The following is a 24,295-nucleotide window of genomic DNA, read 5'->3' as shown; positions in this document are numbered from 1 at the left end:
AGGGGAAAATGCTGATGAACTATTTCAGCAGTTCCTCCTTCTTCAAAGACTTGTATGGTAACATAGAGCTCCATGTTTTATAGGACATACTTGAGCTCACTCCGTGCTCCCTGGAGCTTTAGCACAAGAGAATGCCCTTGTTGATCAAGCTACCCAAAAGAAAATTATTTGGAGCAACCATGACAGATTGAGCAATTCAGTCTCATACTATTCATCACCAGAACGCTGCAGCCCTGTGTAAACAGTTTCAACATTCTCGGGAAGCAGCATGGCAGATTGGTAAATCCTGTCCAAGGGGTCCTATACTACAATCTGCCTCTTCATTTGGAGTTAACCCTCAAGGAGGGTTGTTCCATACCAGTTGTTCCATACCAGAACAACTTTGGCAAATAGATGTTACTCATATACCATCATTTGGCAAACAGTCCTATATCCACATTACAGTGGATACATATTCTGGATTTATAGTAACCTCTGTCAGAACAGGAGAGGCTGCTAAGCATGTTATAGCTCATTGCCTGTATGCATTGTTTTATTATTGGATTTCCTAAACTGGTTAAACTGACAATGCTCCTGCATATAGAGCAAGAGCATTTACTGTATTTTGTCAAACCTTTCGAATTATGGGTATTTCTTACAATCTTTAAAGTGAAGGTATTATTAAAGTGTACCCAGCAAATATTTCAAGGTCAATTTTAAAAAATTTTTAAAAGGGGGGTGGCATACTCTGGAACTCCTACGGGTCTACCATATCATGCTTTTTACTTAAAAATTTTTAAATTTCTTTTGAATGCTGATGAACAGGAGACGCCAAATCTTTTTCTCCTGCAAACTTCTACCTTCTTTTATTTGATCCAGCTAATAACACTGTTTTGTCTTTTTCCAAATAGCTCCAGATATATGGAAAAGGTTTATATAGGCAGATGGGGGTCCTCAAACCCCTCAGCGAGATCTTCTGAGCATGGCTTTTAAGATACCAAGAGGCAGAAAAAGCCCAATGGAGATCAGGGGAACTACCAGCTTATAGGATTAGCCCTTAAAGGCTCCAATGCCTCAAAGGGGTCTCATAGGATGCCATCTGGGTTCTGCTTCAATAGTGGAAAGGAAGGTCATTGAACTAAAGCCTGCCAGACTTACATGCCTCTGCTGAGAAGAAACAGGGACACTGGAAGGTAGGCTTCCCCCTCGCTCCTCTAAGGGAGGGTTCAGTCTCTTCCAGCCCTGCTCCAGCCACCTATGACCTAACCTTGCCCAGAATGCTGGGGTTTGCCACTGAAGGCTGAAGGTGCCCAGGGTCATTGGCCCCATTTACGATACTGTGGACGAACCTAGGGTATTTCTTCCAAGAAGCAAGTAAACTGATCTCATTTGCACAAGGGCCACTTAACTATGTTTTGCCTGAATAGTCAGGTTTTTTAATCTTCCCTCGAAGATCTCTGTTGTGGGTGTTGATAGTCCTATTTTCTGCTGCTTTTTTCAATATATAGTGTTTCCTTTATTCCTCCTACCTCAATGCCCCACTCATGTTTTGGGCTGGGACTTACTCCTAATTTAGAGCTCTCTTTTCCCCTTTTGACAACTTCTATTATGAATCTACCTTTGCCACCCAGCTTAGTGTATCCCAAGGTTCTTTTTACCACGCCACAGTTGCAGAGCTCCAGGGAAAAGCAACCTGGTCTCATCTCTTCAGGCAGAGGAAAACAGAAGCTCCATCTCCACACATGCTGCAGATGGCTTTTCCAGTCTACCTGAATCATTACCAGCTAGAAGCAGCAGTCATTGGGATTTGGACGTGAGCTGCAAAGTATAAAATTGTGACAATAATTCCAGTGCCATGCGGACTTTTCCTGGACTCCTGCTCCTTGTGACAGCTCCTAACAGACTGAACTGAGGTTGGGTTGCATTTTTCAGGGATTTGGCATGGTGATGGTGCCAACTTGGACTTGGTGAACATGTTACGGATACTACTTTTTTATGGATTCTTGCTGTATTGGCCAAGAGTTTGCTTAAAGGCTTTAATTACTGTAAAAAAAAAAATAGAAGACTGGATAAAGAAGATGTGGCATATATACACCATTATATACTATTCAGCCATAAGAAATGATGACATCGGATCATTTACAGCAAAATGGTGGGATCTTGATAACATTATACGGAGTGAAATAAGTAAATCAGAAAAAAACAAGAACTGCATGATTCCATACATTGGTGGGACATAAAAACAAGACTGAGACATGGACAAGAGTGTGGTGGTTATGGGGGGTGGGGATAGGGAACAAGGGAGAGGGGGAGGGGAAAGGGGAGGGGGATGGGCACAAAGAAAATGAGATAGAAGGTGACGGAGGACAATCTGACTTTGGGTGATAGGTATGCAACATAATTGAATGACAAGATAACCTGAACATGTTTTCTTTGAATGTATGTACCCTGATTTATTGATGTCACCCCATGAAAATTAATAAAAATTAAAAAAAAAAAAAAGAGGTCACAGAAAGGTGTCCTCCAAGGGGCAAGTCTTTCCTGAATTTGGCAAGGGGACAAACTAGAGACCTAGCAGTCGAGACCCAGAAGAGGTTCAGGGTCATACAAACCAGAGCCCCAGGTGAGCAGTGATAGAAATGCCAAAGTATGCCCTGGCTGGTTGGCTCAGCAGTAGAGCGTCCGCCTGGCGTGCGGAGGACCCGGGTTCAATTCCCAGCCAGGGCACAAAGGAGAAGCGCCCATTTGCTTCTCCACCCCCCCTTCCTCTCTGTCTCTCTCTTCCCCTCCCGCAGCAAAGGCTCCATTGGAGCAAAGATGGCCCGGGCGCTGGGGATGGCTCCTTGGCCTCTGCCCCAGACGCTAGAGTGGCTCTGGTCGTGGCAGAGCGATGCCCCGGAGGGGCAGAGCATCGCCCCCTGGTAGGCAGAGCGTCGCCCCTGGTGGGCGTGCTGGGTGGATCCCGGTCGGGCACATGCGGGAGTCTGTCTGACTGTCTCTCCCCGTTTCCAGCTTCAGAAAAAAATACAAAAAAAAAAAAAAAAAAAGAAATGCCAGAGTGGGTGAGATGAATAATGACCAAAACAATAGGTTCTTGGGTTTGGCTGGAGAAACAAACACGGTGCCTTCAAAGAGCAGTCTGAGTGGATGCAAGGCAGAGTGCAAGGTGATCAGAAGAAATTTCGTGGAAGTCTGGGGAGAAGAGAAAAAACATTGTATCTAGAAGGGAATCAAAAAATCTAAGAACTCACCCTGGCCAGTTGGCTCAGTAGTAGAGCATCGGCCTGGCGTGCAGGAGTCCCAGGTTCAATTCCCGGCCAGGGCACACAGGAGAAGCGCCCATCTGCTTCTCCACCCCTCCCCCTCTCCTTCTGTCTGTCTCTCTTTTCCCCTCCCCAGCCAAGGCTCCATTGGAGCAAAGTTGGCCTAGGCGTTGAGGATAGCTCTGTGGTCTCTGCCTCAGGTGCTAGAATGGCTCTGGTTGCAACAGAGCAACGCCCCAGATGGGCAGAGCATCGCCCCCTGGTGGGCATGCCGGGTGGATCCCGGTCGGGCGCATGCCAGAGTCTGTCTGAATGCCTTCCTGTTTCCAGCTTCAGAAAAATAAAAAAAAATAAAAAATCTAAGAACTCTTTGCTTTAAGGTTCTGCGGTGTCGTCCAACACAGCAGCTAGTAGCACATGCTGAACTAATACTTCAGATATATGGCACTAAAAAATGTACTGTTAAAAATTAAATTTTTACTTGCTTTTTTTTTTTCCTTAAAGTGACCACTAGAAAGTATTTACACATGTGGATTCATCCTATTTCCTTTGGACAGTGATGAAGCATTCATTTGTGGGTTCATTTACCAAATATTTGTAGACTCTTTCTCTGCTCGGCGCTGAATAGACCAAGCTGGAAAAGATCAAGGACCAGCTCTTATAGGGGCTTCGTTCCTTTCAGAAGAGGAGCGACTAGTGTCTTCTGTGATGTGTGCCAAGGTGTGCCCTGCACATGGGGCTTGGCGGAGTGGCACCCTAGACATGGAGGGTGATCAGAGAAGCCCATCTAGAGAAGGAATGCTGATCTTGAAAGACTACTGATGTTAAATTAACTAAATCAGGAAATGGAAGAATAGTGTTCTAAGTAAAAGTTTGATCAAAGTCTGTGTGAGTCTGGATTTTTCCTCTTTAGAAGTTGTCCAAAAGCTTAGTAAATAAAGAATGATGCAGATCAGATCACAGATATTCCAATACATTCCTTCCATTCTGCCTTCATTTTACAAAACACAATAGAAAAAAAATCAGATTAATATGATAAGCAAGAAGCACAAGAAATTGGCAAATCTGATATTGATCTTGGCAGGAAATAATTTTACAAACCAAAGGCTGTGACGAAAAAAAAGTGTTCTTAGCCACAGAATGAAACTTGTAGTTGGGATGGTTATGCTGACAGCCTGTTTCATTCTGTTAGGATATGAATTAGCCCCGGAGGCCATGGCAACACCCAGAGTGGCCACATGATGCCCAGTATCCGGCCTGCACAGGAAGTGGGGTACTGGTATGGAATACTGTCACCGAACAAGGTGTCAGACATGTGACTGGCACATTATCTGAGGAAAGGGATTCCATCCCTCCCTTTCCAATCAATAAACCCAAAGCAGTTATTACTGGACTTATAAAAGAATTTAACTTGCAACAGTTGAGATCTTTCACTCATTGATTTCCCAAACGTGCAAAGTTGACACCACCTTGCTTTTTATGAACTTAGAAAGAGATGGCATTTAAACTACAAAAAAGAAAAAAGAGCTTTAACAGGAAGTGATTTCCCACCTGAAGGTTCTGTTCCAGGTTCTATAGGCTAGAAATGTCTTAACTACCGGCCTGTTCTAGTTTCAGAGATCTGTGGCACGGAGCCCCAGCACTGCTGGAGAAGTCCTTCCTATTAGTGTAAGCGTTGCCAAGCTGGTCCCTTCGTCAGTAAGGGGCCTAAGCAACTGCCCGTGGTGGTGATCACTGCTGAAGGATGGGTGATCTGCTCCTTTGGAGGAAGGAGGTTTGGCTGTCCACCTCTTAACCAATTGCTTCATTGTCTCTGGAGAGATGGGGCTGCCACTGTTTGAGCAAATGACTCCATTTAGGGGTTAGTCATCAGGAGACAATCTATGGTGACCTTAGCTCTCTGACTAAAGACCCCTTAACAGCCAGGGTCTCTTCTGGGAGGACGCCTTTGCCATTTCCCTGGGCAGTCTGCAGGCGTGGTGCTGCTGGCATTGTCCCCAAGCGTACTTCCCTTCAAAAGGATCGGGGTTGTGGAGGCAACAACCAGCCAGCAGAGGCACTTACTAGGGAGTATTTAAGGCCAACTGGTAAAGCTCCCCATCTGTTATGTAGAAAGCATTCATTTTCTCAGACTAACCCCAGAATGACCAGGTGTAAAGAAAACATTATTTCATTACAATATAAGTATATTAGCACCACATAGATTTTTGGAGCAAGCTTCTTCTAAGAAATGTAAGAACACAGCTCATTCGGATGCCGGATTTCTCACACCTGAAGGAAAAAGACTGCCAAGCTCAGAGAAGTGGGAAACCCAAAACAAGAGGAGAGAATTCAGAACCTCCCCTGGCTTGAGATAGGAAACAGGGCACGTGGTCCAACAATAAAGAACACCACACACCGTAGAGTCTGTACATTTATTGAGGAGAAACACGATGGCAGACATATTAAATTCATTTGGTTCTAACTCGGCTGATGTCCATTTGCCGCAGAGATGAACTGAGCGGGCAGAAGACACAGTGAGGCTGGCAGGGGGACACTGGACAAAACAACCCTCCATTGATCCTAAAAGCAGGTGTCACAGCAGTGCGTGTCAGTTAACAAAGGTGGGGACGCAATGTTTAACGAGCAGCCATAAAACCAACATAAGCAAGAATTCCCGAGAGAGGAGAGGGGAAGCGCTCTGAGAACAAGTCTCCACAGGGGCTGGTTAGAGAAGAGCGTCAGGTGCAGGTCTGCGGGTTCACTTGGGGAACACAGTGACCACGTCGTACCCTTCGGGTGGGGTGACCCGCTCTCGGGCGTGCTTCTCACAGTAGATTTGATCCTCCACAAAGAAATGGCCCTTCTGCTTCAGGTTGGTGCCACAGTCGGTGCACACGTAGCACTCAGGGTGGCGGTGATGGTCCCGCAGCTTCACAAACACACCGCTGCGGAGGAAGGGAGGGAGGGAGGGAGGGAGAGAGGGAGGGAGGGGGGAGGGAGGGGAGGGGGAGGGAGAGAGGGGGAAGGAGGGAGGGAGGGAGGGGAGGGAGGGAGGGGGGAGGAAGGAGGAGGAGGAGGAGGGAGGGAGGGAGGGAGGGAGGGAGGGAGGAAGGGAGGGAGGTGGCTCCATTAGCGACCAGCACATGGACAGGGCACCCGGACAGGCCTCCACCCAGGCAGCCCATCGGAGGGCAGATCAGGGCCTCCCACTCCTGGAGTCCAGAGACCTTTCTCCTAAAACCTTCCAGAAGTCTCTCACTTCCACAGAGCAGCCGTGCTTTTTCTGGTTTTACATGTTCATATCCTACGTGTTTCCTGGCCCGGGAAGACCTTCACCACCTGGCTGTGGGACACAGGCCCTACCCGGCCTCTGCTCCATATTCCAGGTACAATGTCCCCCATCGCACCCAAATGGAAACATTCAGCACTTTCCATGTTTTCCTGACTTGTCACCTCGGGGGGCCCCCAGTGCCTGGGAGAGGCTGATACTCACACAATGCCGGTGCCACACTTGTCACACATGGGCAGCTTCTGGGCATTTCCAATCGATGCAGCCACTCTGGTGACGGGAGCTTTAACACTTCTGAATCCCGAGGGCTTGTTGGGATCCCCTGGAACAAGGACAACACTTGGGTTGGTCAGGAAGGGCAGGAGCGCGTGAGTGCCACTCAGTCTTTCAGAGCCATTTATATGTGCGTTCCAGCAAGGGCGATGGGTCTAACAGATGGGACACTGATCTGTGATCCTGGGGGAGTCACTTAACTTCGCTGGCTCTGTTTCCTTTTCTATAAATCAATTTTTTCCTTCACAACGGCACAAAATTATTTAAATGCACACAAAGCATTTTATCTGTATGGTCAATCCCTCAAAACACACATTACATTCGTATTAAATACATGCATAAACTGATGTGAGAACTTAAAAACACCTTAGATAGAATAAATAAATAAAAACATTATCTGGTCATCAAAAAGACTGTTTAGAAGCTGAAAAAAATCCAATTCACAAAAACAAGACCACTACAGTAGAGCTCCACCCAGCGGCCGGAAGAGGAGCACCCACCACGGAGCACAGGGAGCTCTTCCTGAGTCAGCTTTCTATGCAACATAAGCTCCGAGCTACTGGGTGCTGAGCTGACTACAGCCCAGTTCACCACGTCTTCAGAGCTCTGTGTCATGGCAGCTCTCCATAATAATATGATTCTGCTCCTCACTGGTAGTGGTGCAGTGGATAGAGCATCAGCCTGGCATGCTGAGGACCCACATTCAAAATGCTGAGGTCACCGGCTTGAGCATGGGCTAACAACCTTGAGTGCGAGGTCACTGGTTGAAGCCCAGGGTCACTGGTTTAAGTCCAATGTCACTGGCTTGAGCAAGGGGTCATTGGCTCAGTGGGAGCCCCTGGTCAAGGCACATCTGAGAAAGTAATCAATGAACAACTAAGGCGCCGCAACTACAAGTCGATGCTCCTCATGTCTCTCTTTCCTGTCCCTCATGAATAAGTAACTAAGCAAGGAAGCTTCTAATTTTACTATTATTGCTATATGTCTGGCTGGCTATGTTTTCATATCACTTATTTCTTTACTATGATGTGACCAGATTGTATTGTTATACTTTATACACATGTCTCAGTCTGGACTGCAAATTAACAGAGCTCCAGAACCCTGTTTAATATACCTTGTCAATATTCCACAGAGCCTAGCATAGAGCTTAGGAAATAATAGCAGCTGAACAAATACAGAGAAATGAATGATGAAATGTCATGACAAATTCATGATGGTCCCTAACTTAGACCAACATGCTTTGGTCCAAGAAGTTAGAGAAGTCTCTACAGCAGTGGTTCTGAACAGGCCCCTATGAGCATCCTAGGTACTAGGAGCACTTTCATAAAATTCCCAGCCAGGCTCTGCCCAGGCCTGCTGAACAATCACCCCCCGGTGCAGGGGCCCAGGAGATCCTGTCTGTACCCCTGGTTCAACCCCCTTCTTTAGACTGAAGCAGATGTTCTCAAACTTGATCGTGCCTCAGAAACAGCTGAGGGCTTATTAAAGCACAGATTGCTGGGCCCCCCACCCGGGCCCCCCACCCCGTTTCTGATGAAGCTGGCCTGGGGCAGGGCCCAAGAATGTGCTTCTCTAACACATTTTCAGGTGCTGCTGGACTGAGAAACACACACTGAGAACCACTGGATAAGAGAGGGGGAGCCCTGGCCGGTTGGCTCAGCGGTAGAGCGTTGGCCTGGTGTGCGGGGGACCTGGGTTCGATTCCCGGCCAGGGCACATAGGAGAAGCGCCCATTTGCTTCTCCACTCCCCCCCCCCTTCCTCTCTGTTTCTCTCTTCCCCTCCCGCAGCCAAGGCTCCATTGGAGCAAAGATGGCCCAGGTGCTGGAATGGCTCCTTGGCCTCTGCCCCAGGCGCTAGAGTGGCTCTGGTCGCAACAGAGCAATGCCCCAGAGGGGCAGAGCATCGCCCCCTGGTGGGCAGAGCATCATGCCGGGTGGATCCCGGTCGGGCGCATGCGGGAGTCTGTCTGATTGTCTCTCCCCGTTTCCAGCTTCAGAAAAATACAAAAAAAAAAAAAAAAGAGAGAGAGGGGGGAAAGGCTGTCTATGTAAGGTGAGGGGTGAGGGCAGGGTCACGGTACTGCAGCCACGGTGGGCAGTCCTGGGGGAGAAAAATGAGGACCCTGGCTCTCCTATCCTTTTAAAACTTGAGGGCTTATATGCTGACTGGTGTTTCTGAACCAAACCTGAAATGTGCTCAGGTAAGGGGCGCTCACTGGCTGGGCGGAGTGCATTACGTCCACGATGCTCCGCTCCCTCCTACCCTCGACCTCGCCATGCTTCCCAATATGTCATCAATTCTCTTGATTTTATCTCTACTGAGGGAGCCGTTTTGGTTGTCACAACCAGAGGGGGTGCTACTGGTATCTAGTGGGTAGAGGCCAGAGATGCTCTAAATGTCCTAAAATGCACAGGACAGCCGCAACACATGGACTTATCTGGCCCAAAATGTCAGCAGCATGTAGGCCGAGAAACCCCGCTCTCAGTGGAGTGTACCTCCCTGTCCCACAGACGTTGGGTTTGGTCACATGACTGGTTTTAGCCAATGGGACGTGAGCAGATGTGAGCCCTGTTCCGGAATGAGAAGACCCACAGGCCAGGCCCAAGCCCTGCCAAGTCACCGCTGACCAGCAACCCTTCAGATCAAGACCAAGAAATGCGTTCGCTGTAGCAACCACTGCTGACTAAGATGATGAGAGCGCTAGCTTGGGTACCTGGCTGCCTTTGGGAGAACAGGATGGATACTTGAGAGCAGCCTGGATTTCAATGGCCGGCTGGGTTTATGGCCCACTCTCACAGGCTTCCTCCAGCAGGACTGGGTACGTCCTGCACTGGGGAAACTGACGAACTCGGATGTCCATCTGGCAATACGTAAGGAGAGGCAGAGATTAGGAGGCTCAGGGCTCCCACCATTTTTAGCTGTAAGCTCTACAGGGAGGCTTGGGGGAGGCTTGATGCTGCGCTATCGGTAAGAGCATCCAGGGAAATACCTTGGTGCTTTGGTTATCCTCAATCCAAGGTACCTTCTCTCATCCCCAAACCTTCCCTCCTTCCTCGGCCGTAGTTCCAACTTGATTCAGTAGAAATTTTTTTTGCAGATTTTAATTTTTTGTTTTGTTTTGTTTTTTCTGTATTTTTCTGAAGCCGGAAACAGGGAGAGACAGTCAGACAGACTCCCGCATGCGCTCGACCGGGATCCACCCGGCACGCCCACCAGGGGGCGTCGCTCTGCCGCGACCAGAGCCCCTCTAGCGCCTGGGGCAGAGGCCAAGGAGCCATCCCCAGTGCCTGGGCCATCTTTGCTCCAATGGAGCTTCGCTGCGGGAGGGGAAGAGAGAGACAGAGAGGAAGGAGAGGGGGAGGGGTGGAGAAGCAGATGGGCGCTTCTCCTGTGTGCCCTGGCCGGGAATCCAACCCGGGACTTCTGCATGCCAGGCCGACGCTCTACCACTGAGCAAACCGGCCAGGGCCGCAGATTTTAATTTTTATGAAGAATATTACATTCAAATATCATTTATGTCCTGATTCATGAGTTTTCAGTGGCCCCTTAAATTCGGTGCCCAAGCCGGATGCCTCTCTCGTCTCATCCTGACCCTGGCTCCGACCGCGATCTCAGAGGGGCCTCAGTGGGCAGCCTCATGCTCCCATCATCCCGAATAGGCTCTCGCATGTGCTGGCTGTTGGTGCTGAAGCCACTCTGGCTGCCGACCCTCTGGGAAAGAAGGAAATGGCACATGTCGGCATACCTGCACAGCGCTCACGGTCTCTTAGGTGATGAGCAGTTTTTCAGATAACCCATTCTCAACAGCAGAAATATTACCAGGAAAGGGCCGGGGGTGCTAAAGGGTAGATGGAGATAAGAAGGAGGGACATGGGAGCCTCATTCAGTAGGCAGAGAATCCACATTCCTTTGTGGAGTCAAGAGAAGGAAAGAAACTCAAAATTGGCACAGCTAGCAGATGGATAAAGCCCTGGTGGCTGCAGCTTGTTCAGCCCTGCAGCGCCACCTGCTGGTCCCATTTTCTTCTCTTACTCAGCCAACACTGCAATCTCACAGAAATTTCATTTTACTGCCTTTCAACCAACCTAAAGTAAAAAAAACCCAGCTCTCTTAGAATTTTGGGAAACTACAAAATTTCCAAATTTCCCTTCTTCCAGTGAACCCTGCATCTCTCAAAAGTTTTCAGGAGAAAAAGTGAAATGAGCTGAGTAAAGCACAGCTTTCTATCCACTTCACTGCTCAGCAACCTTCCATGGCTCCGCATGGATTATAGAATCATATTCACAGCCTTTAACCTAGCACATGGTGGTCCCCCTTAATCTGCCTCCAGACCACCCAAGGAGTCTCCTGGACCCGAGTATCAGCCATAATGAGCCTTGATATTTAATGAGCAAGTCCAGTTTTCTTATATCTCAGATTTTTTTTTAATTTTTATTATAATTTATTTTTTTAACTTTATTTTTTTAATGGGGCGACATCAATAAATCAGGATATTTTTTTATTTTTTCATTTTTTTAGAGAGAGGAGACACAGAGAGAGAAAGAGACAGAGAAAGAGATAGAAAGAACAGGGAGGAGCAGGAAGCATCAACTCCCATATGTGCCTTGACCAGGCAAGCCTGAGGTTTCGAACAGGCGACCTCAGCATTCCAAAAATTTTATTTTAATTTTTTTTATTTTATTTATTAATTTTAGAGAGGAGAAAGAGAGAGGAGAGACAGATAAATTTTATTTATTGATTACTCAGAGAGGAAGGGGGGCAAAAGAAAGAGAGAGGAACATTGATCTGCTCCTGTATGTGCTCTGATCAGGCATCGAACTGGCAACCTCTGTGCTTTGGGATGATGCTCTAAATGACAGAACTATCAGGCCAGGGCTTATCTCAGATTTCTTATCTGTGGTTTCTCTGTGTCATTTCTCAGCCCACGATGTCTCCTTCCAAGCTTCCTCTTATTAAAAATCTGCTTCAATGGACAAATGAGGGGATAAACAAGATGTGGTATCTACGTAGCTTATTGTTCAGCCTTAAAACGAAAGGACATTCTGGCCCTAGCTGGTTAGCTCGGTCAGTTAAGAGCATCACCTGAAATGACAAGGTTGAGGGTTCGATCCAAAGTCAAGGCACACACGGGAAGCAAGAAAGCACAACTGAGTGGAATGACAAATGAATGCTTCCCTTCCCCTCCCTTCTCTCTCTGTCTCTCTAAAATTCAATAAAAATTAAGCTCGGTTAGAGCACGGTTGCCAGTTCCCCTGGTCAGGGCACATACAGGAGCAGCTTGGTGTTCCTGTCTCTCTCTTTTCCTGCCTCTCTCTCTCAAAAAAAAAAAGAAAAAGAAGAAAAAAAGGGTACATTCTGATACATGCTACAATGTGAATGAACCCGGGGGACATTATACTAAGGAAAGTAAGCCAATCCCAGAATAACAAATGTGATACGATTCCATTCATAAGAAGCACCTGAGACACTCATACACATGGAAACAGGAAATAGGAAGATGGTTTCCGGGGCTGAGGAAGAGCCCAATGAGCAGTCAGTGTTTACTGGGTACTAGGTTCCCGTTTTGCAAGATGAAGAGTTCTGTGGTAAACAGGGCTGACGGTAGCACAAAACAGGAATGTGCTTCATGCTCTGAACTATATGCTTCAAATGAGAAACCACATTGAGTCATTGAAGGTTTATCACCAAACCCCTCTGCAAACCCTGGGGGCCTCACTGACTGTGCACCTGGTACTTGATCCACGTGGTGTTTCCCTAATGCTTAAACCATCGCTGAAGCGGCCATGAGTAGCCTCACTAAACGTGTGCTGAAAAGAGGGCGTAGAGACCAGCAACTTGCTCAAGGTCTCATAGCAGATCCTGGGTGCCAGTGTCTGTGCTACCATGCAGCTGCTCTATGAACCAGAGGACTGCTCCAATGGCAGAACCCCTCATCGGGGGTTGAGGGTGTACTGTGCACTACCCCAGCTGTGACCACTTCATCTCCAATAAAAACAAGCCCTGAGATCCCTCCCCTGAATGCCGTCTGCAAGTGAGGATTTTTAGATTGGAATTTATACTGTTTTATTCATTAAAAATTTAATTCAAGTATGTATTAAAGCAGGGGTCCCCAAACTACGGCCCGCGGGCCACTTGCAGCCCCCTGAGGCCATTTATCCGGCCCCCACCGCACTTCCGGAAGGGGCACCTCTTTCATTGGTGGTCAGTGAGAGGAGCATAGTTCCCATTGAAATACTGGTCAGTTTGTTGATTTAAATTTACTTGTTCTTTATTTTAAATATTGTATTTGTTCCTGTTTTGTCTTTTTACTTTAAAATAAGATATGTGCAGTGTGCATAGGGATTTGTTCATAGTTTTTTTTATAGTCCGGCCCTCCAACGGTCTGAGGGACAGTGAACTGGCCCCCTGTGTAAAAAGTTTGGGGACCCCTGTATTAAAGGATACGGGAGAGACTGTAAGATCTATTATCTCTCTTGTTTTTAGCAAAATTTTTATATTCTTTGGGTCAAGAAGATATTCAGAGGGGAAAAACTATCACTCACAAACTCTCTTGCACTAGATGTGGCCATGTGACTATGTTCTGATCAAAATGCAAATGGAACAGTAGTGTGGGCTTCTGGGGAAGAGAAAGCTGGCTGATCTGGAAGGGCGACTCCCCCACTAGCCTTTCCCCTCCTCTTCCTTTCGGGAAACGGGCACGATGGCTGGAGCACCGGCTGCCTACTAGGACCACGAGGTAACTTTGAGAAGAAAAGTCCCAGGCTTGGCAGATGGAGCACAGGACGGAGGAGTCCAGATCATGATGAGCATGGAGCTGCCGTGCCAGGCACTCAGCACGCCCGGACCTCAGGTCCTCTCCTCTGACAGGAGGGCATCCGACTAGCTGAGCTCTGCAGTGCCGTCTACGTCCCATTTGGGCTGGACTGGACTGACCTCCTCTCTCAATCCAAGGGCTCTGCACCCACTTACTCAAAGAGAAGCTGTAATTTCTCACCTGTTTTGATAAAACTGTCATCCTCTGGGGCTGGCCCCTAAGTTATCTGCCTCATGGGCCTACTAGTGGAACTTAGTACAGGGTAGGGCTCAATACTTCCCTACTGCACAGGTAGGTACTCCAGGCAAAGGGGGAATTCCTGGTAGAACACTATCCTCTCAGCATAAAAGAACCTTTTTCCTAATTTCCTGTGCTTGTGAATTGCCAATTTCTCTAAAGAACCCATCCTAACGAGGAGGAGGCCTGGGAGTTGGCGGTGTTTACAGTAGGGAACTTTCAGCTCAGCAAGGACTCCCAGGAGGGGGTGGGGAGGTGACTCTTTCAGGGGACCATCGGCTCTGACCCCCCAGACTGCCTTGAGCAATGAAGTCAAGCCCCCTGGAGCCCGGCTGAAGCGGGTCTCACATCAGAAGACCCCGGCATCCTCCCAGGAGCACCAGCAATCTCTCCACGGGCGGGCACGCTGGAGAGAGGAGAGGGGAGCAGTAGAAAGCAGGACTCCTGTGAGGAACCTGTACCTCAGGGAGAGGGACAAAGGCAGGGTGTGCAGGGCTGGGCCACAGACACTAGGAAGGGGTGTTAACCCCAGCTCAGCAGAAACGCCGGTCCCATCGGGCTGATCACAGCATTAAAGGGCGCTTAGGAATGAGCACCAGGGAGGCGGTGATCCCGAGGGCTGCCGCTCAAGGTCACCTTCCTGAGAATGGAAAAAGCATCCCTTGTACAGCACACCCACCTGTCAAAAATGTCTCACAATATACAGTTGTTGTTCAAGTAAGATAGTTTTACTGCTAACTGCTTGAGAATTATCATAATAAACACACAGTGTGTGATGTATACAATGCGGAGACTTTATCTCCTGAGAGCTACAGAGCTCTGCAGAGCCACACATACGGCCCTGGGTGCCTCGGGCTTGAGCTAACACAGTGAACCTCGTAACAGTTATGAAACACCTACTATGTGTTCATCACGGTGATAGGTATTCGGCACAATTTATAACATTTGATCTTCACACCAATCTGAGAGGGCAGGATTCTGGTTCACGGACATGAGAAAACAGGCCCGGGAAGGCTAAGGCTTGCTGAAGGTCACCCGGGGAGGATGTGGCCTGCAGGAGGCCAAGCACTCCAGAGGAAGGACACGTGGTCCTTGTGTGGAAGGGCCTGGCCTCGCCGTGCTGCTGACTCACTCTCGTTCTGCTCACCCTCACCCAGGGCTGTCACCCACCCCGACATCACCGCCACAACAGAAGTGCAGCATGTGGGTACAAACCACAAGCCAAACGAAAGGTCAAGGGACGGACCAACAGAATCCCACAACATTTAAGCTCTCCATGACCTCAGCCTCCTGAAGCTCATGAAATAGAAAACAGCTAACCGGGTGTAGTGGGAGCTCATTCATATTCATTCGTTCGTTCTTTCATTCTTTCATTCCTTCTCTCTCCCTCTCTCTCTCCTCAGCTTTTAGCATTTCAAATGCCATGCCTTGCAAAACACACCATGCTTTTTCTATGGAGGGGGTACCCCCTTTTCTCCCTGTTTCAACAATGACTGACTAGGACCTGGCAGGTTGGCTCAGTGGATATAGTGTCAGCCCAGCATGTGGATGTCCTGGGTTTAATTCCCGGTCAGGGCACACAAGAGAAGTGACCATCTGCTTCTCCACCCCTCCCCCTTCTCTCTCTCTCTCTCTCTCTTTCTCTCTCTCTCAATCACTCTCTCTTCCCCTCCCACAGCCATGGCTCTACTGGCTTGAGTGCATCAGCCCCGGGTACTGAGGAAGGCTCCATGGAACCTTCACCTCAGATGCTAAAAATAGCTTAGTTGCAAGCATGGCCCTAGATGGGCAGAGCATCAGTCCCAGACAAGGGTTGCCAGGGGGATCCTGGCTGGGGCACATGTGGGAGTCTGTCTCTCTTATCTCCCCTCCTCCCAACTTGGAAAAAAGAAAAGAAAAATTTTTAAATTAACAATGACTAACCCTCACTCTAGGCCTTAAACAAGAGCCTCTGACCACATGCAGAGCTGATTACCTTTCTCCTCAGATTCTAGGATTTCCTGCAAAACCAGGAACGAAGTGGACTGTTTCGGGGGCTCATTTAACTCCTGTTTCTCCTGAAGCATCTTGTAAACTTCAGATTCTTTGTCGATGACGAGTCCACTTGGAGACTGAGCATGCTCTAAGCTGTAAAGAATGTTTGGAAATGAAGACATGTCAGAAGTTTAAAAAAACTTTTTTTAAAAAAATTCACCCTTCTCTCGGCAGGCACCCCCTTCCGAGGGACGACACCCTTGAACCAAAGGGTAGATGGAAACTGTCCTAGCGGACGAAGCCCTCTGACCTCGGCCGCAGCCCCTGCCAACGCCGCGAGCTGCCTGCAGTTAGCTGGCTGCTGCTTCAAGGCAGGCAGAAACTATTTTTCAAAACAGTTTCAGTCACTCAATTACTTTTTGGCCTAAACCCATGGAATGGGAATGCTCTGCTTCTTTCTAAATTACATAAACAACATTAGGCCAAGAGAATTTAGAAACAGGAAAATGTCAACCACGACCCGACCACTAAACCCTCAGCGGGGTCCCCTCGGTGCAGGCCATGTGTGTCCCTTTCACAGAGCAGAAATGACAGTGCTCTTTACTCCCGAGGACAGCAGAGCCTTTCTCTCTCTAAACCAAGGGTCCCCAAACTACGGCCCGTGGGCCACAGGCAGCCCCCTGAGGCCATTTATCCGGCCCCCGCTGCACTTCCGGAAGGGGCACCTCTTTCATTGGTGGTCAGTGAGAGGAGCATAGTTCCCATTGAAATACTGGTCAGTTTGTTGATTTAAATTTACTTGTTCTTTATTTTAAATGTTATATTTGTTCCCGTTTTGTTTTTTTACTTTAAAATAAGATATGTGCAGTGTGCATAGGGATTCGTTCATAGTTTTTTTTTTATAGTCCGGCCCTCCAATGGTCTGAGGGACAGTGAACTGGCCCCCTGTGTAAAAAGTTTGGGGACCCCTGCTCTAAACGTTCATCATTCTCACGGCAAGGGGCTCTGCTCTCACCGACACACACACGGTATCTGCGCTGGCCTACTTCACAGGGCTGGGGGTGAGGACGAAAAGTGCAGTGCCTTCATCAACTGTCAACTTCTGTTTCCCTGCAAGGGACAGGCAGGGACTCCGCTCAGGCTCAGCGCCTCCCACACCTGCCAGGTCGTTCTGGCTCCCCAGACAGGATTAGAGCTGGAGGCTCTTTCCCACAGAGCCCATTTTCCAGGGGAGGAGGGAGCCTTCGCTGCCTGATCTCAGGCAGAAGGAAGAGGGAGACTCCAGGCTGCTTCACCTGAAGTCTACCCTGAATCCCACGCCTCCTCAGCATCCCCACCGCCGCCGCATGTCCAAGCCGTGCCGCTGCGTAGCAGCACAACTGACCAGCTGTGCACCTTGCCCCTCGGCTCATGTTCGACCAGAGGCCAGAATGGGATTTTAAACACATGAATCAGACTTTCATGATGTGGCTCAAAGTGTTCTCTCATCTGACTTAGAACCAAATACTTAGTTTTAATAACAAAGTATGAGTTGAATCAAATTCACCTCCTCTGGAGTAAATATTCATCACAAAAAGTAGAAAGGCCCTAAAAAATATGGCTCTGCTTTCCTTTCTAAACACATCACCTGCCACCCTTGGCTCATGCAGCTCTGGTCAGACTGGCCTCACACTGCTTCTGGGATCCAGCAGCCTCAGGGCCTTTGCACTTACTGCTCCCTTAACTTCCACACTTTATTCAGGACTCTGATGTCACTCTTCAGACAGGTCTCTGACCCTCCAATTCAAAGCCCACCCCACCCCATCACTCCACCCCCTTACTCTGCATCCTTCTCCATGTCTTCTTGTCCCTCCCATGGGTTATATGTGCAGTTGTCTGTCTCCCCCTAGACAGTAACCCCCATGAGGGTAACTGCTTGGTCTGTCTGTTCACCACTGTGTTCCCAGCCCTGGATCAGTGCCTGGCACAGCATCAGGGCTCTGCAGGTAATAGAAATGAGTGAAAACCGCCACGTGGGGTTAAGTCCCTCTCCTCCCTGTTGCAGCCTCTCCCTGCTCCTGCGGGCTCACAGGGGATCCTATGGCAGCGGGACCTCCCAGGGCTCTGCCAGGGGGAGGGGCAGCCCAGCCTCTGGCCCAATCACCTCCCGCCTCTCAGCCTCAGATGCTTTTCAGAAGCCACCACCCCCAGGGAAGAGCGACAGTGTGCCCAGGGAGCCAAAGAGCAAACACCATATGGGGTTCATTTTATTGATGCAGGTGGACAGGTTTGAATGTAAGCAAGTTTTAACCTGTGAGTAACAAACCGCATACCGTCCAGCCCCCCAGGGGCCTCCAGGTGTCAGGATGCAGGCAGTGACTACCAGCAATTTCTCAGGGAGCCTGACCACCTGTCCTTAGGGCTGAAGCCACGGTTACACGTACAGATGGATTACACTGATTACGCTTGACTCACTCATTTCCCACCCACGGTGTAGTTCCTTCACATTCCATTTTAAAAGGAAAACAGAGGTATGCGGTTTCCCTGGGTGACTCTCCCCAAGTTACCTCTCCCTCTCCCTTCCCTTGCCAGATCAGCTTCCCGGGGGGCACACGATCCACTCAACTCCGGGCTGGAAGCACACTCACTTGCACAACTACAATAGAACACCAGCCCTTCTCTTCACTACAATCAGGTTCTCGCAGTCAAGGACAAAGCCTTCAAGGGGTGATGTACGCTTTCCTGCTGCCAAGGAAGGTCACTTTATGCTGGCCGCAACGGTCTCGGCCTCTGTCCCTCCCACCCGCAGGGAACTGTGAGAGCCTCCGGGCCGGTGATGGACTGCCATGAAAGGAGTTGAAATGAAAAGCCTCCTCTTCCTCCGGCCCCCTACTCGGCTCCATCGTTCGCGTTAGATGCCGCACTCTTTCTCTGGGTCTTGAGTTCTGAGCTGGCCTATAATAAGTGGATCACATTATTTCTCGATGAATCTTCCTTCTATTATACTTGGAACTATTTTAAAATCAAGATCGGACCATGGAATTTGCTTAGGGAGAATTTTTCCCCTTCTTTGGTGTATGTTGTTATGTCTGGAAGCCACCGAGGGAATGCTAAAAATGACAGAACCCAAACCACGAGGTAATCACATATTCTTCCAGCAGTCTTTTAAAGTTATTTCCATGATTTAAAAGAAAAGGAAAACAATTTACTATTTTTTCTCAAATAATGGTAATGTCTTTCTACTGCTTGACAATTTATGAAGAACTTTCACTATCCATTACCTTGTTTGAAGCACTAATATACACTCAATTCAAAAATAATATCGTAAGACACAAAGTCTAAGTCTTAGACATTAAACTATAAGATATTAGTAAACAGCCTGACCAGGCGGTGGCACAGTGGATAGAGTGTCGGACTGGGACGTGCAGGACCCAGGTTCGAGACCCCGAGGTCGCCAGCTTGAGCGCGGGCTCATCGGGTTTGAGCAAAAGCTCACCAGCTTGGATCCAAGGTTGCTGGCTTGAGCAAGGGGCCACTCGGTCTGCTGTAGCCCCCCCCCCCCCCCCGCCCCGTCAAGGCACATACGAGAAATCAATCAATGAACAACTAAGGAACCGCAACGAAGAATTGATGTTTCTCATCTCTCTCTGTTCCTGTCTGTCTGTCCCTATCTGTCCCTCTCTCTGACTCTGCCACAAAAAAGGAAAGATATTAGTAAACAATACCATATTGTTTTATAAAAGAATTCTAAGACAAAAATATGCTTTAGAAATGGAGAGAAAAGAACTGTCATATTTATATATATATAGAAACAGCAATGAAGGAAAGAATCCTACAGTGATAAGGTTTCAAAAACTATAATATGAATGACTGAGTCACCAGGGGGAAAACTTGTGAGGGTGGATGCTAAGAGTCACCAGGTTTTTCTAAACCCATTCTTTACAACCGTAGTAACAAAATGCAAGGGTTTGACCAAATTCACTCCTTTGAAGTAACTATACATTACACTCCTTGTTTTTCCTAGTTTGTTTCTTCCTGAGTCATACTTGGCTCTGACTGTACACCGGTTACCTAAATGTTTAATTTTTCTCCTATACTTTTAGGCCCTGACCGTAGGCCCTGTCTTCCCAGTGGTATCACAAACAGGCCCCTCCCAGCCTGTGGAGGTGGTTGGCAAAGCCAGGCATTTAAGGGTGCCAGTGGTCTTTAGAACGTAAAAAGAAACTCCCCTTGAGTTGGTCTTCTAGAGAAGGATATTGGAGTCTGAGCCTGTAGACCTTATGTAACATACAGGCCTGCTCCCGCCAAAGGAGCAGCTGGGGTCAAGGTCAGAATGTCAAAGACAGAGAACAAAACACCCAAGGCTCTGCCCTGGCCAGTTGGCTCAGCGGTAGAGCGTTGGCCTGGCGTGCGGGGGATCTGGGTTCGATTCCCGGCCAGGGCACATAGGAGAAGCGCCCATTTGCTTCTCCATGCCCCCCCCCCTTCCTCTCTGTCTCTCTCTTCCCCTCCCGCAGCCAAGGCTCCATTGGAGCAAAGATGGCCCGGGCGCTGGGGATGGCTCCTTGGCCTCTGCCCCAGGCGCTAGAGTGGCTCTGGTCGTGGCAGAGCGACGCCCCCTGGTGGGCAGAGTGTCGCCCCCTGGTGGGCAGAGTGTCGCCCCCTGGTGGGCGTGCCAGGTGGATCCCGGTCGGGCGCATGCGGGAGTCTGTCTGACTGTCTCTCCCCGTTTCCAGCTTCAGAAAAAATACAAAAACAAAACAAAACAAACAAAAAAAAACACCCAAGGCTCTGAGAGCTGGATCAGCACAGCAAAGACACAAGTAAATGAAAAGACATCTATGTTCATGGACTGGAAAAATTAACGTTGTTAAAATGTCCATACTACCCAAAGTGATTTACAAACTCAATGCAATTTCTTTCTTTCTTTTTTTAAGGTGAGAGGAGAGGAAATAGTAAGACAGACTCCTGCATGCACCCCAACCAGTATCCACCTGGCAATCCCTGTCTGGGGCTGATATACTCAAATACCGAGCTATTTTTAGCACTCGAGGCTGATGCGCTGGGACCAACCAAGCAAGCTATCCTCAGCGCCTGGGGCCATGCTCAAACCAATCGAGGCACTGGCTGCAGGAGGGGAAGAGGGAGAGAAGGAGGAAGGGGAGAGAAGCAGATGGTTGCTTCTCTTGTGTGCCCTGACTGGGAATCAAACCTGGGACGTCCATATGCGGGGCTGACGCTCTATTTACAGAGCCACCAGCCAGGGTCCTCAATGTAATTTGTCAAAATCCCAAAGGCATTTTTTGCAGAATCGGGGGAAAACATCTTAAAATTCACGTGGAATCAAAAGACTCCAAACAGCCAAAACAATCTTGAAAAAGAAAAACAAAACTGGAGGCATCAGGTCCTGGCTGATTAGCTCACTCAGAGCACTGTTCTAACATGACAAGGTTGTGGTTGGATCCCTGGTCAGGGCACATATGAGAAGCAACCAATGGATGCACAAATAAGCGGAATAATAAATGAACGCTTCTCTCTCTCTCTCTCTCTCTCTCTTCCTCTCTCTTTCTAAAAAGAATCAATAAATGAATTAAAAAGAAACAAAAACCTGGTGGCATCATACTCCGATGACAAAACATGAACAAAACCACAGTAATAAAAACAGCATGGTTCTGGCATAAAGACACATAGACCAATGGAATAAAATGCACAGCTCAGAAATAAACTCGGGCGTATATGGTCAAACGATAGATATTCAGTAAGGGCGCCATGAATACAAAATGCAAAAAGAATGGCCTCTTCAATGAATGGTGTTGAGACAACTGGGTATCTGGTCGCAAAGGAATGAACTTGGACCTTTATCTCTCACAACATATAAAAATCAATTCAATATTAATTAAAGACTTAATGGAAGACTTGAAACCATGAAACTCCTAGAAGAAAATATAGGGTAAAGTTGCATGTCACTAGTCTTGGCAATGATTTCCTGAATATGACACTAAAAGCACATGCAACCAAGTCAGAATTGGACAAGTGTAACTCCATCAAAGTAAAAAGCTTCTAAACAGCAAAGGAAACAATAGACAAGCGTGAAAAGGCAATCAATGGGAGAAAGTATCAATATCTGCGAACAATATACTCAATAAGGCACTAATATCCAGAATACGTTAAGAATTCCTACAACCCCACAACAACAAAAAACCGAATTCTCATTTTTATTTATTATTTATTCATTTAAACCCAATTTTTAAAGTGGGCAGAGGACATGAAGAAACATTTCTCCAAAAACAGCTGAAGAGGTAGAAGCAACCTACATGTCTGTTGATAGATGAACGGATAAGGAAAATGTGAACTATATACACAACGGAATATTATTCAGCCTCAGAAAAGAAACAAGAAAGTCTGACCTGTGGTGGCGCAGTGGGTAAGGCATCGACCTGGAACGCTGAGGTCTCCAGTTTGAAGCCCCGGGCTTGCCCGGTCAGGGCACAGATGAGAAGCAACTACAAGTTGATGCTTCTCGCTCCTCCCTCCTCGCCAGCCAACCTTTCTCTCTCTCTAACCCCTCTCTAAAATCAATAAAATCTTAAAACAAACAAAAAAGAAATTCTGTCCCATGCTGCAACATAAACGAACCTTGAGAACATTATGCTAAGTGAAATAAACCTATCACAGGCAAATAGTGCATGAGCATACTTATCAGAGGCAGTAGCTAAAGCAGTCACTCTCAGAAAGTAGAATGGTGTTGCCAGGGGCTGGGGAGAGGGGCATTGGGGAGTTATTCAATGGGTATAGAATTTTAGTTTTGTAAGATGAAACAGTTCAAGAACCCTGGCCGGATAGCTCAGTTGGTTAAAGCATCGTCCCGAAATGCAGAGGTTGCCAGTTCAATCCCCAGTCAGGACACATACAGGAATGGCTCCATGTTCCTGTCTCTCTCTAGAAAATGAATAAACATTAAAAAAAAGTTCTAGGCCCTGACCGGTTGGCTCAGCGGTAGAGTGTTGGCCTGGAGTGTGGGGGACCCGGGTTAGATTCCCAGCCAGGGCACATAGGAGAGGCGCCCATTTGCTTCTCCACCCCCCCTCCTTCCTCTCTGTCTCTTTCTTCCCCTCCCGCAGTCGAGGCTCCATTGGAGCAAAGATGGCCCGGGCACTGGGGATGGCTCCTTGGCCTCTGCCCCAGGCGCTAGAGTGGCTCTGGTCGGCAGAGCGACGCCCTGGAGGGGCAGAGCATCGCCCCGTGGTGGGCAGAGCATCGCCCCCTGGTGGGCGTGCCGGGTGGATCCCGGTCGGGCGCATGCGGGAGTCTGTCTGACTGTCTCTCCCCGTTTCCAGCTTCAGAAAAATACAAAAAAAATAATAATAATAAATAAAAAATAAAAAGTATAAAAAAAAAAGTTCTAGAGGTCTGTCATACAACAATGCGCATATTACTGTACTTTTAAAGTACTGTACACTTTAAAAGGTTAAGATGATATCTTTTATGCTATGTGTTTTTACCTCAATAAAAAAAGGATAAATCCTTAGAACAGAAAAAAGGAACTATTGATACATTTCAAAAAAAAAATCTCAATAAATCAAATAAATCTCCAGCGCCTTATGCTGAATTAAAAAAAAAAAAAAGCCAATCCCTAAAAGTGACATACCGTATGATTCTTGAGATAACAAAATCATAGAAACGGAGAACAGATCAGTGGGTTGCCTGGGTTCAGGGAGGATGCAGGGAGAGGAGGGACATGGGTGTGGCTATAAAGGGCACCTTGTGGTCATGGAAATGTTCTGTCTTGACTATATTCATCTTCTAGCTTTGATATTGTGCCGTAGGTTTTTTTTTTGTTTTTTTTTGTTTTTTTTTCCCCTTTTGTACCCTTTCTGAAGCTGGAAACGGGGAGAGACAGTCAGACAGACTCCCGCATGCGCCCGACCGGGATCCACCCGGCACGCCCACCAGGGGGCGATGCTCTGCCCACCAGGGGGCGATGCTCTGCCCCTCCGGGGCGTCGCTCTGCCGCGACCAGAGCCACTCTAGCGCCTGGAGCAGAGGCCAAGGAACCATCCCCAGCGCCCGGGCCATCCCTGCTCCAATGGAGCCCCAGCTGCGGGAGGGGAAGAGAGAGACAGAGAGGAAGGGGGGGGGGTGGAGAAGCAAATGGGCGCCTCTCCCATGTGCCCTGGCCGGGAATCGAACCCGGGTCCCCCGCACGCCAGGCCGACGCTCCACCGCCGAGCCAACCGGCCAGGGTCTTGTGCCGTAGTTTTGAAGATGTTACCATGGAAGGAAACTGGGTAAAGGACATCGAGGACCTCTCTATTATTTCCTGTAACTGTGTGTGAGTTTACAAGGACCTCAAAATAAAAAATTTAATTAATTGTACGAACCCTTTCCCCAAATGGTGTTGAAGCATGCTACCTGGAAACGATGCAAAGGACATTTCAGTACCTGATTTTCGTGTAGGTGCGGGTAAAGGCGGTTCGCTGACTCAGAGAAACCTCTCCTGTCT

The 24,295-nt window shown here is 48.2% G+C and overlaps 1 protein-coding gene across 1 annotated transcript in view; it reads right to left on the bottom strand.

Moving 5' to 3' along the window:
* Window positions 1–5,641: 5,641 nt before the first annotated feature.
* The window catches only part of PDLIM1 (PDZ and LIM domain 1), a 57,100-nt gene continuing 38,446 nt past the window's right edge, over window positions 5,642–24,295 (bottom strand). The window contains exons 5-7 of the mRNA XM_066355129.1: window positions 15,815–15,966; window positions 6,718–6,835; window positions 5,642–6,169 (exon numbers count right to left, since the gene is read on the bottom strand). Of these exons, the coding sequence (XP_066211226.1) occupies window positions 5,983–6,169; window positions 6,718–6,835; window positions 15,815–15,966 (457 nt within the window). The 3' untranslated portion in view covers window positions 5,642–5,982. The remainder of the gene's footprint in view (window positions 6,170–6,717; window positions 6,836–15,814; window positions 15,967–24,295) is intronic.

This window comes from Saccopteryx leptura, chromosome 13 (assembly GCF_036850995.1).
Source record: "Saccopteryx leptura isolate mSacLep1 chromosome 13, mSacLep1_pri_phased_curated, whole genome shotgun sequence".
NCBI classification, from domain to species: Eukaryota; Metazoa; Chordata; class Mammalia; order Chiroptera; family Emballonuridae; genus Saccopteryx; species Saccopteryx leptura.
The sequence above is the reverse complement of the archived record's forward strand: the minus strand, read 5'-3'. Positions and strand labels throughout refer to the sequence as shown.